The sequence below is a fragment of the Echiichthys vipera genome (genome assembly GCF_963691815.1).
Source record: "Echiichthys vipera genome assembly, chromosome: 16".
Classification (NCBI taxonomy): Eukaryota; Metazoa; Chordata; class Actinopteri; order Perciformes; family Trachinidae; genus Echiichthys; species Echiichthys vipera.
In genome coordinates, this window is record NC_139841.1 from 28,490,753 (window position 1) to 28,505,654 (window position 14,902).

The following is a 14,902-nucleotide window of genomic DNA, read 5'->3' on the forward strand; positions in this document are numbered from 1 at the left end:
TGTGTTGTTGTGTATAAACTTCACACCTTTCCTCCTTTGTTGTGTAACTTCAGCTGATTCACTCCTGTGTGTTTGTTCTGAACTCACATTATAAACTGTGTGTTTGTTCTGAACTCAGAGCCGGTTTGGGATGTTTGTGATGTTTGAGCGCCGCCCTGTTTACCGAGCGTCGGATCAGCTGAGCGGCGTGCGTGCGTGCGTGCGTGCGTGCGTCACTCACCCCCGTGCTGACTAACGACAGCATGATCCTCTCGTTGAGCGCCAGCGTCTCCCCCTGCTTCATCTTGATCCTCTTCTTGTCCAAACACTTCATGGCGTACCTGACATTCAGACCACAACAGACGCCACAGGTTAGAGCTCAGCGCCGCCGCGGCCTTCAAAGCCTTTGCTCTCTCTCTCTCTCTTCCTCTGTCTCTCTCTCTCTCTCCCCCTCTCTCTCTGTCGTTCCTTACATCTTCCCCGTGTCGGCCTTCCTGCAGCCGTACACTTCTCCAAAGCCGCCCCGGCCGATGATCCGGTGCACGCTGAAGTCGTTCATGGTCAGCTGAGGACGGACGGGGACAAGTTTGACAGTCAATCACAGAAAGATGAGCAGACGGATCTTTCACTGTTACTCTGAACTTGTGTGCGTTTGTCCCCAGAGTTCAAACTAAACACGGTTTGATGCTCCGCACGTCTGGAATCAGACCGTGGAAGCAGAAAAGTGCAGGTCTGCTGCAACTCTCGCTTCTTTAGACAAAGACTTTTCTGTGTGACGCTGATTTTATCTGTTAAATACCCGTGGACTAAGGGCGCACTCCCACTGTGCCTCCGTACCGTGCCCAAACACGTGTCACGGCTAAAGTCTGGTTCCTTTGACCAGTGTGAGTGCAACCGTACCGCGTCTAGGAGCGGCACGCTTGCCGTCCACGGCCCGTTTGGGAGAGGTGGGCTTTAGTAAAGCACGTTTGCACGTGTACGAGCACGAGCGTGCGCACGTGTACGAGCACGAGGCCTACGGCGGCTCTGAGGTCATTTCCTGTGCGCCTGTTGGGACGTAGAAAAAAGAAGGAGGGACCATGCGCGGACATTTCAAACAATGGCGGTGAAAGGTTCACGTTGGTGTGATGCGGAGGTGGAGTGTTTACTGCAGATTTGGTCGATGAAAAGATTCAAAAACAGTCGACAAGACGCACAAAAACTCAGAGGTCTACGGAAAGATCTGGAAACAAAGCCACGCATCGCCATGACGTCATCAACGCGTGTGACGTGTTACGGCGTGATGACGTATAGGCAGCAAGAAGCATTCTCCGAGGCCCAGGTAGTGTGAGTACAAACGGGCCTGGAGGGGGGGACAAGGACCCTAAAGCACGGGGCACGGGACGGAGGAACAGTGGGAGGGCGCCCTTTCACACACACACACGCAGACCAGGCCGCGGGTTTACTCACGTGGATGTTGAGCTCCACGTTCTTCCACTGGCAGAAACGGGTGAATTTGTCGCTGAGGGGAGAAGAAGCAGAGAGGACAGAGCGTGAGATGTGGATTCTCTGAGCGAGTGAACGGAGGATGGAACTTCTCCTGCAGCGTCTCACCTCTCGATGAACTTCTGGAAGATCTTCCCTCTCAAGCTGTCGCAGATCTCCACGATGTACGGCTGCAGGGGGACGGACACGGAAACAGCGTTAGAAACGCATCTGAACACAGGTTTTATTTAGGGTTGTTATTATATTACAATAATTATTATTATTATTATTTAACCAGGAAAGAACCGGTGGAGGAGAGCAGCACAGGAGGTCACAAAGGTCACAGTAACATTTTCATTATTAGGTTTTTTCATTTTGCGTCTCTTTGTAGTTGTTTTCTGTCTCTTTGTGGTTGTTTTGTGTCTCTTTGTAGTTGTTTTGTGTCTCTTTTTGGTCGTTTTGTGTCTCTTTGTAGTTGTTTTGTGTCTCTTTGCAGTTGTTTTGTGTCTCTTTGTGGTCGTTTTGTCTCTTTGTGGTCGTTTTGTGTCTCTTTGTGGTAGTTTTGTTTCTCTTTGTGGTTGTTTTGTGTCTCTTTGTGGTTGTTTTCTGTCTCTTTGTAGTTGTTTTGTGTCTCTTTGTGGTTGTTTTCTGTCTCTTTGTAGTTGTTTTCTGTCTCTTTGTAGTTGTTTTCTGTCTCTTTGTGGTTGTTTTGTGTCTCTTTGTAGTTGTTTTGTGTCTCTTTGTGGTCGTTTTGTGTCTCTTTGTGGTTGTTTTGTGTCTCTTTGTGGTTGTTTTGTGTCTCTTTGTAGTCGTTTTGTGTCTCCTTGTGGTTGTTTTGTGTCTCTTTGTTGTTGTTTTGTGTCTCTTTGTAGTTGTTTTGTGTCTCTTTATGGTTGTTTTGTGTCTCTTTTTATTTGTTTTGTGTCTCTTTGTTGTTGTTTGTGTCTCTTTGTGGTTGTTTGTGTCTCTTTGTAGTTGTTTTGTGTCTCTTTGTGGTTGTTTGTGTCTCTTTGTGGTTGTTTTTTGCCTCTTTGTAGTTGTTTTGTGTCTCTTTGTAGTTGTTTTGTCCCTCTTTGTGTCTCTTTGTAGTCGTTCTGTGTCTCTTTGTGGTTGTTTTGTGTCTCTTTGTAGTCGTTTTGTGTCTCTTTGAGGTGTGTGAACGTGCTGAGCCGTGGTGTTTTACCTGGAACAGAGTCGGAGGAGGAACCTGTTTCTTGGTTAAGTGACTCTGGACGTGGTCCACGGCTTTCTTAGAGAAGGGCTGAGGACACGAGAGGAGGAAAGATTAACAACACACAGGCACAGTGTGTGTGTGTGTGTGTGTGTGTGTGTGTGTGTGTGTGTGTGTGTGTGTGTGTGTGTGTCCCTGTGTGTGTCCCCGTGTGTGTCCCCATGTGTGTGTGTGTGTCCCTCACATGTGAGCAGGACAGCAGCTCCTTCATGATGTACCTGTGTGTGTCCCTGTGTGGTTGTGTGTCTGTGTGTGTGTTCCTGTGTGTGTGTCCCTGTGCGTGTGTGTGTGTGTGTGTGTGTGTGTGTGTGTGTGTGTGTGTGTGTGTGTGTGTGTGTGTGTCCCTCACATGTGAGCAGGACAGCAGCTCCTTCATGATGTAGCCGTCGTAGATCTGCCGGCTGCGGCTCAGCCTCTCCTCCTCTGAGTCCAGCTTCTCGTAGTCTTTAATCTGACACAGACACACATCTCAGTACACACATCACAGTACACACATCTCAGTACACACATCTCACTACACACATCTCACTACACACACCTCACCGCACACACCTCACCGCACACATCTCACTACACACACCTCACTACACACATCTCAGTACACACAGAGCAACACAAAGAGCTTCCTGGGAGAGACAGATCTCCACGAGAGGGATTACGGGCCCTAATCTCTCACCCGTCCCGCCGTGCCGTCTAATCCCGCACACATACACACACACGGGACACTTGAGACTTACCTCTTCGTAGAACTTGAGCTGCGGCACGGCCTCGTCGATCTCGTTCATGCAGAAGTCTTTGAAGAGCAGGAAGCCTGAGGACAGAGGAGACGCACGGTGTGAGCGCCGCAGCAGTAACACGTTTAAAATCCACTCATATACCCGTTATTACGTCATTAATCTAGAAAAAACACTGCTAAAGATGTGTTATGACCTGGGTCAGGCCTATTTGGTGTGGTAATGTAACAGAGGGAAACTCAGGGTGCACTCCCACTGTGCCTCTGTGTCGTGCCCCAGCACGTGTCACAGCTAAAGTCTGGTTCCTTTGACCAGTGTGAGTGCAACCGTACCACGTCTAGGAGCGGCACGCTTGCCGTCCACGGCCCGTTTGGGAGAGGTGGGCTTTAGTAAAGCACGTTTGCACGTGTACGAGCACGAGCGTGCGCACGTGTACGAGCACGAGGCCTACGGCAGCTCTGAGGTCATTTCCTGTGCGCCTGTTGGGACGTAGAAAAAAGAAGGAGGGACCATGTGCGGACATTCCAAACAATGGCGGTGAAAGGTTCACGTTGGTGTGATGCGGAGGTGGAGTGTTTACTGCAGATTTGGTCGATGAAAAGATTCAAAAACAGTCGACAAGACGCACAAAAACTCCGAGGTCTACGGAAAGATCTGGAAACAAAGCCACGCATCGCCATGACGTCATCAATGCGTGTGACGTGTTACGGCGTGATGACGTATAGGCAGCAAGAAGCATTCTCCGATTTTATTTTTGAAAATCATTCTTATATTTTATTTTTTATCCTTTTTAGTATCATATTTATTATAATTATTTTCTAATTATAAAACTATTTATCATCATTATTTTGTATTATTTTATTATTTGTAATAATGTTTTATTATTAAATTATTATGATTATTATTAATTATATTATTTATATTTTTTTTTTATCATTTTTGTAATTTTATTTACTCTCATAATTTTTAATTATTATATTGTATCATATTATTTATTTTTATAATTTTTATCATATTTACCATTATTTTATTATGTTTTTTATTATTTTTAATTATCATATTGTTTATTTTCATGTAAACTATTAATTCATTATTTTAGGTTTTAAAACAAGCAGAAAAATAAAACCCTAAAAAAATAATAAACTCTAATAAATATTAATTAATCTAATTAATATTTAGAGTGTGTGTGTGACTTCAGACGCTTCACTGTGACGTGAGAGTCAACACCTGCGCCGCCGCACGACCACGTGAACAGCACGGGCAGACGGAGGCCGATGCAGCGGCACGGCGCCCAATGACACGAAGACGCTCCGTCACTGTCACTGTCACTGTCACTGTCACGCCCCGACGGAGGGTCGAAACCTCACCGTGGCGTCCAAATCTACGCCTCAACGAGACACAATCTGAGGAGGGAGGAGAAGAAGAAGAGGAGGGGGAGGAGGAGGAGGAGGAGGATAAAAAGGCACCCACGCTGCTCGCAGAGATGAGACGCGCTGTTGCCATGGTAACTGCCTCCATGGCTACGGGCTATGTGTGTACAATGGTGTGGAGAGACGAGAGAGACGAGATGTACAGCAGACGGCTGCTGCTGCTCGCCACGATGACACGACAGGACTTCACTTCAACGCACATACGCGCACCCGCACACACACACACACACGCGCACACACACACACACACGCACGCACGCACGCACGCACACACACGCACGCACACACACGCACGCACGCACACGGGGTCAGTGTTTGCGTGACACTTCCTCTCTGTGGCTTTAGCCGATTAGCATCAGACAGGTATTAGCAGGAAATAGACGGCTAACGGGATTGTGCAGAGGTCCCGTCTGCGCGTGGTCACCCTGACCCTCGGGAGCGATGACGCGTTTACGCTCCTTTAGCGTGTGAAGGCGGGGAACTGGCGCCCTGATGACACCGCGTCACAGCAGAAGAAGTAGAAGTATAGATACTAGAGTTTAAAAAGGCTTATGTAGAAGTAGAAGTATAGATACTAGAGTTTAAAAAGACTAATGTAGAAGTAGAAGTATAGATACTAGAGTTTAAAAAGACTAATGTAGAAGTAGAAGTATAGATACTAGAGTTTAAAAGACTCCTGTAGAAGTAGAAGTATAGATACTAGAGTTTAGACTAATGTAGAAGTAGAAGTATAGATACTAGAGTTTAAAAGACTAAAGTAGAAGTAGAAGTATAGATACTAGAGTTTAGACTAATGTAGAAGTAGAAGTATAGATACTAGAGTTTAAAAAGACTAATGTAGAAGTAGAAGTATAGATACTAGAGTTTAAAAAGACTAATGTAGAAGTAGAAGTATAAATACTAGAGTTAAACAGACTAATGTAGAAGTAGAAGTATAGATACTAGAGTTTAGACTAATGTAGAAGTAGAAGTATAGATACTAGAGTTTAAACAGACTAATGTAGAAGTAGAAGTATAGATACTGGAGTTTAAAGGCCCAACGCTAGCGTGTGTTAGCATTGAGCTAACAGACTTTTCCTTATGTTTGAATGATGCAACAGTAACATCAGTCTTTTGTTTCCGTTTCAGCGTCGTCACTGATTCAGCCGGGGCGGACGCCATTTGTGTTCTGGGCCTCGCCGCCGCCTCCTCCTCCTATCACCCATCCTCCGCGTCTTCCCCTCCGCGTTATCTCTCCTCCAGACGTGACGCATCACTTCCCCCTCTGCCCCGACACATGCGACCACACATGCGTCCACACATGGAGCGTGTGTACACAGCGGTGGAGGCGACGCACGGGGCATCCTTGTTTGCAGAACACACACTCACACTCGCACACACACACACACACACACACACACACACACACACACACACACAAGTTTTCAGCAGCGGGGACTAAACGTGTGTGAGAGGCATTAAGAGAGAGAGGCACGGAGGGGAAAACGACGGTCCTTACATCACCGAGACTCGAGGATTAACCTTAATCACTGAACACTTCAACACAGCCCAGCTAATTCAACAAATGGCCTCTTCTGGAACACACACGGACACACACACGCACGCACACACACACACACACACACACACACACACACACAGATACACACATACACACACACACAGGCACAAATCAGACACGAGTTCCTCTGAGCTCCGTCTCATTAGCGAGATCACCTGAAACGTCTAAAAATACCAGGCCGGTCGCTCTGACGGCTGCCTGCGTCCTCCGCACACAGACGGGCGACAGTCGGCCGTGTGTGTGTGTGTGTGTGTGTGTGTGTGTGTGTGTGTGTGTGTGTGTGTGTGTGTGTGTGTGTGTGTGTGTGTGTGTGTGTGTGTGTGTGTGTGTGTGTGTGTGTGTGTGTGTGCGCGGAGCGGATAGTGACGGGGGCCAGAACGTTTGGTATTAAGTTCAGACCGGCTGCGACACAAACTGGAGCCAGAGCGACGGCGTAGAGTCAGTTCACAGATCAGTTTCAGACACTTTCTACGTGTGAACAGGCCGATGGGCGTAAAAACTGAATTATGAGCACTTTGTCACGTTTTTGGGGTTTAGGGCGCCACACCTGTAACGCCACTCTCTCCGGATGAGTTCGGTTCCTCCTGCTTCACTCATCCATCTGGGGAGGGGCGATTAGGATCCGCTCTTTGGTCAGTTAGACTCTTATCTCCAGGTGAAAGAGGTCAAATGACAATTAAACACGAGGCTCGGACAGGAAGTAGTATTTTGAAAGGGTGTTACGTCTTAACAGCTTGATTTACACTCCCCGGCCACTGTATTAGGCACACCTGGTGCTTAATAAAGTGTCAGTGTGTCTTCTGCTGCTGTTCCCTCTCTGTAGAACATCCCAAGCACTTTTCAAACCTTGAAAACACCAAAAGGTCCTGTTTGCGCAGTCCCACATGTTTGTTGGTGTTTACCTGAACTCTGCACACGGATGTTACGGAAACACGTACGCCACGAGAGCCAGCGTGAGCAGATCAGAGCTCACTTTAGTGTTTTTACCTTTACAAGCAAACACAACGCTGGAGCAGATCAGAGCTCACTTTAGTGTTTTTACCTTTACACGCATACACAACGCTGGAGCAGATCAGAGCTCACTTTAGTGTTTTTACCTTTACACGCAAACACAACGCTGGAGCAGATCAGAGCTCACTTTAGTGTTTTTACCTTTACACGCAAACACAACGCTGGAGCAGATCAGAGCTCACTTTAGTGTTTTTACCTTTACACGCAAACACAACGCTGGAGCAGATCAGAGCTCACTTTAGTGTTTTTACCTTTACACGCAAACACAACGCTGGAGCAGATCAGAGCTCACTTTAGTGTTTTTACCTTTACACGCATACACAACGCTGGAGCAGATCAGAGCTCACTTTAGTGTTTTTACCTTTACACGCAAACACAACGCTGGAGCAGATCAGAGCTCACTTTAGTGTTTTTACCTTTACACGCAAACACAACGCTGGAGCAGATCAGAGCTCACTTTAGTGTTTTTACCTTTACACGCAAACACAACGCTGGAGCAGATCAGAGCTCACTTTAATGTTTTTACCTTTACACGCAAACACAACGCTGGAGCAGATCAGAGCTCACTTTAGTGTTTTTACCTTTACACGCAAACACAACGCTGGAGCAGATCAGAGCTCACTTTAGTGTTTTTACCTTTACACGCAAACACAACGCTGGAGCAGATCAGAGCTCACTTTAGTGTTTTTACCTTTACACGCAAACACAACGCTGGAGCAGATCAGAGCTCACTTTAGTGTTTTTACCTTTACACGCAAACACAACGCTGGAGCAGATCAGAGCTCACTTTAGTGTTTCTACCTTTACACGCAAACACAACGCTGGAGCAGATCAGAGCTCACTTTAGTGTTTTTACCTTTACACGCAAACACAACGCTGGAGCAGATCAGAGCTCACTTTAGTGTTTTTACCTTTACACGCAAACACAACGCTGGACTAAACAAAAGGCTCATTATTAATACAATATTTTGTGGTTTTCACGGGTAAATTCAGGTGTTTTGGAGGATTTCCAGCACCTGTAAGAACCCTGCGTGTATAAAGTTTATCTGTTTCTGACCTTTAAACCCAAAAGAGTCACAACACTCTGAGGGACCCTCAAAGACTCAGTCTGGACCGTAAGAATCAGCACCACCGCCTCACAGAAGTCACATTCCTCTCCTCCCTCTCCGTCTGCTCCTATCTCTCCGTTCACACGTCCTCTCGCTCTCACGACCTTATCTCAGATCAGAGTGTTGGGTCAATACCAGGTCATGTAAGAGCATTAAAGGTGCTGTAAATCAATATTTGTCATGTAAAGATAATGATGGAGTAATAACGGTGCCCTGCTGCGGGCGAGAGGCCGCCTCCGCTCGCATCACGCCGCTCCGTTGGACACGTCTGGGTTTAACGCGCAGACCCTTTAATGACTGCAAACTTTGACTCCCCTTCCCTGTCTCTGCGTTCCCGCACAGAGGAAACCCCTCCAAATGGACGAGATAAAAAGCTGGTTGGACAAAAATAAACTGCCACAAGACTAAATTCATTCATCCATCTTTAACCGCTTGTCCCTGTCGGGGTCGCGGGGGGCTGGAGCCGATCCCAGCTGACATGTGGCGTGAGGCGGGTCCACCCTGGACAGGACGCCAGTCTATCACAGGACACATAGAGACGAACAGAGACAGACAACCATTCACACCTACGGGTGATTTAGAGTCATCAATGAACCGAACACCTGCACGTCTTTGGACTGTGGGAGGAAACCGGAGAACCCGGAGAAAACCCACGCAGACACGGGGACAACATGCAGACTCCACACAGAAGGGCCCCAGCCCGGATTCAAACCCACGCAGACACGGGGACAACATGCAAACCAAAGTGTCACAGCGGCTCAGGTGAAGTGGTTCACCGCGGCCGTTGGGTTTGAACATGAAATTCTCACACGGCAGCTGTGGCGTTCGCTGTGAACCCAACGCCATTTCTTTGTTATAAAGCTGTATTTCATGTATGAAAGGTGCTCTACAAATAAACTATTATAAATAATATTATAGAATGAAAGTGAAATAAATCCCCTTTAAAGCGGGGAAGGTGGCGCTCGTTCTTCTGTTGCTCTGTCAAACCCTCGCGTGTTTCTGACTCTTTATTTACGGATTACAACAGAGTCAACACTCATCTTACGTCACGTATCATAATCTTACTTTGATGAGTTGGGCTTCAGACATCATCTCCCATGATTCCGCGCTCCTCCACGTCGTCACCAAACCGCGTACACTGTCGCGGTTCTGATCCAAACTGCAGCCGCTGATGTTTAAACGTGAGAACCGGAGCCTGCAGAGCTCACATGCAACGCCGCGTGTTTACTTCCCCCGAGGTCATCGATTATTATTATAATTATAATTAATAAAAACTTGTCAGTGCAGCCTGAACACAACAGATCAAATATTTATCAGACAATTAGAGAATCGAACCCTCATCAATGCGGCAAACTCCTCTTTTTTTATTCCTACATGAGAAGAAGGCGCCGCACGCTCCCGCTACACTCTTCTTCTGTGGTTTCTGAGTCCTCTTGGCAGCAGCTCGCCAACCTCAGTCTGGTTAAATCATAACGTCTCTTTCTACTGTGAAACAACTGAAAAGCGTCAGTTCACCAGAGAACGGACAGAGACGTTTTAGTTTCTGTCTCTGTGAAGCCGGAGTTTACTCTGCAGCCACATCTGAGGGCGCCCTCCCACTGTGCCTCCGTCCCGTGCCCCGTGCTTTAGGGTCCTTGTCCCCCCCTCCAGGCCCGTTTGTCCTCACACTACCTGGGCCTCGGAGAATGCTTCTTGCTGCCTATACGTCATCACGCCGTAACACGTCACACGCATTGATGACGTCATGGCGATGCGTGGCTTTGTTTCCAGATCTTTCCGTAGACCTCTGAGTTTTTGTGCGTCTTGTCGACTGTTTTTGAATCTTTTCATCGACCAAATCTGCAGTAAACACTCCACCTCCGCATCACACCAACGTGAACCTTTCACCGCCATTGTTTGAAATGTCCGCGCATGGTCCCTCCTTCTTTTTTCTACGTCCCAACAGGCGCACAGGAAATGACCTCAGAACCGCCGTAGGCCTCGTGCTCGTACACGTGCACACGCTCGTGCTCGTACATGTGCAAACGTGCTTTACTAAAGCCCACCTCTCCCAAACGGGCCGTGGACGGCAAGCGTGCCGCTCCTAGACGTGGTACGGTTGAACTCACACTGGTCAAAGGAACCAGACTTTAGCTGTGAGGCGTGCTGGGGCACGACACAGAGGCACAGTGGGAGGTGCTGGTAACTTAACTAGTAGCTGAAGTAATCAGATAAATATAGTAGACTAAAAAGAAGAATGTTTTACAGATTTTTTGTTGAGTAAAAGAATAAAGTAGCAGGTAAATAAAATAATAAAGTAAAAAACAAGAGCCTGAAACTTTCCTTTAGTGCAATAATTGAGTTTAAACCTCTGATTCACAGGTTTGTTCATTTAATAAAGATTGTTTTTGACATGTTGTTGCACTTTGAGGCCTTTTATAATATTTACTGATGAAATAAAGATAATATCTGCACTGCTGTGTCGCTGTAATATCCATTAATGTGACGCTCCCTGATGTACGTTCTTATTAAGTGTAAAAGGGAACCATCTCAGACACTTGTGAGGTCAGAGGTCGCTGACAGAGATGAGGACGTAGCGCCCGCCTCCTCCATCACCACGGGACTGTTTGTGCAAACGTTCAAACAAACGACGGAGCGGATGTCTCGTCCTGGAGCGGCTCTAACTGTTGACAGAGGCAGAGCCGCTGAATATGCAACAGAGACGACAGCTCCTGGCGTCTGAACACGCCGTGCTCGCTGGAGTCATGGACACCTCGAGACTTTGGAGTTAGTAAAAACAACACACAGAGACGGGCGAGCGCGCTCACACACACACACTCAGCCGGGCTCAGGACGGAGCTCGTGTCCTTTACACACGTGGGTCAAGACCTCGATGCACACGCAGGACAATGAGGACGACGTCACAGCGTCAGAGCGTCCGAGCTGCGTCTGCACTCAGATTCAGGAGCGTTATCATTGCGCACACACACACACACACACACACACACACAAGCACGCACCCACGCAGGCGCACGCACACGCACACACTCACACTCACTCACGCGCACGTGGTCATAAAGGTGCCTTTTGGTCCTTCAGCTGCTGTTTTTACCTGTTATTATTAAGTTGTTGTTGTTGTTGTTGTTGTTAAGGAATGAAGCACAGATCGTATCTTTCTTTAGGTCTCATTTTGTTAATTTGAGCTTATTTATTTATTATTTGAAAGGTTGTTAATCTTATTTATTTTACGTCGCCTGTTATTACATTTTAAAAAGTAAGTTCTAACAATATTGACACTACTTTGTTTTATAGTTTTGTTTCAATAAAAGAAAGAAACGTTCTGATAATATTTCTGTTGTTGTGAATTATGGATGTAAGGGGAAATCTGAATCGGCAAAAGTCGATAAAGGCAGGTGAGACAAAAACGGGATCGGCGAATGTTTACCTTATTCACACGATGGCCTATCTGTCTGAGTCTGTACAGGGGGGAGGTCAGAGCCCCCGCCCCTCAAAAGGTCTGCGTACGGCCCTGCACCACACACTGACCCCTGCTATTTAAAGGAAGAAGGTGCTAAAGAAAACGTTTCTGTTGTTATGATTAAAAACCATCACATGAGAACATTCACAGGCTCATTATGATGAAGTGTTATTACGGTTATTCTCATTAAAGCAGCAGAATAACCAAAGAGCGAGAGATGAATCTGTAAACGTTGGTGGCGTCCGCGGACTGGGATCAGATTCCTCTGATGTGAAGATGGTGTGAATCATGACGGGTGAATAAAGGACAGACGGGCGGAGGACTGGAGGCGTGGACAGTCTGTTGACATACGCGTCCTGGCCTCCGGGAGAAACGCTGCATTCTGGGTAAAATACATCCGAGCCTCCGGGGCTCTTTCCATTTATTGCTCTCCTTTAAAAAAAAAAAAACATCCTCTCTTTCTCTCTCTCTCTCCAGTTCTCATCACCTATTTTATTCCTCCTTTAATCAATTTCATTTCTCCCCGCCGACAAGCAAATGCAGCAGTTCTGGTCGGGTTCCCATGGCAACCCGCAGTTGCTAGGCAACACACAACTCTCCATCATCCATTCCAGAAGTCTGACAGATGGAGAGGGAGAACGCCAAGGCGAGAAAGAAGAGAGGGAGAGAGGGAGGGAGAGGGGGGGGGGGAGAGAAGAGATGGCTGAAGCCTGAACGCTGTGAGACGATGAAAAGCCCAAAAATGAAAGAATAACGCGTCATCTCTCCTCCGTTCGTCCGCAGCTTCATCTTTAACGACGGACGCTGCGGATTCACTCATGTTTGAGATGCACGCCACTGACCCCCGACACCTGACACAGTTCACCACACAGACACCAGAGGGGGACGCTTGAGTGATTGATTAGGGTTTTTATAAACGAGAGAGAGAGAGAGGGAGAGAGAGAAAGAGAGAGAGAGAGAGAGAGAGAGAGAGATAAAGAGGGAGAGGTGGAGAGATAGAGAGAGAGATAGAGAGAGGGAGAGAGAGGGAGAGTGGGGGGGAGGGAGAGATAGAGAGATAAAGAGGGGGAGATAGAGAGGAAGAGAGGGGAAGAGAGGGGGAGAGAGATAGAGAGAGACAGAGAGAGAGGGGGGAGAGAGATAGAGAGAGAGAGATATAGAGAGATAGAGAGGGAGAATGGGGGAGAGAGAGAGAGATAGAGAGAGACAGAGAGAGAGGGGGAGAGAGAGAGAGAGATAGGGAGATAGAGATAGAGAGAGAGAGATAGAAAGAGAGATAGAGAGAGAGATAGAGAGATAGAGAGATATATAGATAGAGAGGGAGAGAGATAGAGAGAGAGGGAGAGATAGAGAGATGGAGAGAGACGCGTCTCACTGCGTACAGGTGACAGGAAGTTAACGGACAGACGCAGTGAGACACTTTCTACAGCTGCATTTCTTGTTGTGATCAACGCTAAAGTAACGTTTTATTGAATCTCGTCTTTGTTCCAGATCAGGTCTGAAACCTTTACTGTCAAAGAGCCATTCTGCCCTTTTTGTCTTCCACAGGATCAAATGTGTCTGGAGCCGTAAAACAGGTTTGATGTCACAGCTTATAAAGGTTTATATAAAGTTACTGTTCCCTGTCCTAAAATCGCTAATTTATCACCACATATCGAGCACACAGGTGAGCCATGTTCATGTGAAAGCTAATTAATACGTCTACAAAACACTATTTTCCTTGCTAAAGTTTTGGGGGGTTATCCAGCAGCAGTGTGGGTCACCATCTCCAGATTAGCACCTGCAGGGAGAGGCGCTGGGCCGTGTGACGCATATTTCATGTAATACTTCTTTAATATCACCTTGAACTCCATGATGACAGCTGTTCCCTCGTCCTCTGAGCAAAAAACACGTTATTTACACGTTGGTTAGATCATTTCTTTGGCAAAGCTACAGGAGCCGCTGAAAAGGGGCTGAAGAGCCGCAGGTAGCAGAGCCCTGTTCTAGATTCTCACGGGCGCTCCCTCTCCTTGTTCATTGTATTGCTCGCTCGACCCTCTCTTTCCCTCTCTCTCTCCCGTTGAGCGTCTTTCCAACCAGCTGACGGCTTGTGAGTGATTAGACCGGCGGACTTTGCTCGGACGTGATCGGCTGCTGAAACAGACGACACGTGTGACTTTTATTTTGAAGCAGAGCGCGGCGTCAGTCTGTGGTCCCCGTCTGTGGTCGCGGCCGGTGAGTGGGTGTGTCGTCACTGTGTTTTTACCCCCCTTCAAACCCCGCAGCAGTGTTAGTAAAATAATGTTATAGCTTGTTCGGACACGTGGTTCACCAGGTAGCTGCTACAGATGAATATCAGCCGCACAGACACAAATATCCGTGTTTGTCACTGAGAGCACTTAACATGCAGCGATCCATCCATTGATTATATTGAAGCCACCCATTAGTGCACAGATACTGATGAGAGCAGCTTTAAAGTGTCTCTGAGGAGTGTGCGCGCTGAACAAACACCGTTAATCCATTTAAAACCCACAGCAGGAAGCGCACAGCACGAGCACACGCTGGCAGACGCAGTATTTACTGTAGAGGAGCAAACAAACTAAGTATTCAAGGTGAAGTCGTGGCCGGTTAGCCTGCTATATTTAGAGCGGGCAGAATGTCCGTTACATAATGGTCGTCCAGCCTGACCCTGATTTCGTCTGGCCCGTGGACTTCACAGCGGGGCTCTGACAAAAGGGCCGTGCGCTCAGCTGATGGAAGGATCGCCCCGACACCGACGCCTCCTCTGGAAACCAGGTCGCTGCAGGACTGAACCCAACAGGCTTCATTCAGAACATTTAGAGGCTACGCAGCTTTCTCTCTCCCTTCTGTTTAAGTTTGTGATTCCTGCCAAAAAAGGTGTCGAAGCAACTTTATTTATAGAGTCAAACCCCAACAAACGTCTCCG

General features: G+C 47.3%; 1 protein-coding gene across 1 annotated transcript in view; it reads right to left on the reverse strand.

Annotated features, from left to right (window-relative positions):
- The window catches only part of grk3 (G protein-coupled receptor kinase 3), a 65,728-nt gene that overhangs the window by 21,695 nt on the left and 29,131 nt on the right, over positions 1-14,902 (reverse strand). Inside the window, 7 exon segments of the mRNA XM_083930327.1 lie at positions 221-320; positions 453-544; positions 1,429-1,480; positions 1,573-1,634; positions 2,627-2,704; positions 3,024-3,125; positions 3,412-3,485. Of these exon segments, the coding sequence (XP_083786453.1) occupies positions 221-320; positions 453-544; positions 1,429-1,480; positions 1,573-1,634; positions 2,627-2,704; positions 3,024-3,125; positions 3,412-3,485 (560 nt within the window).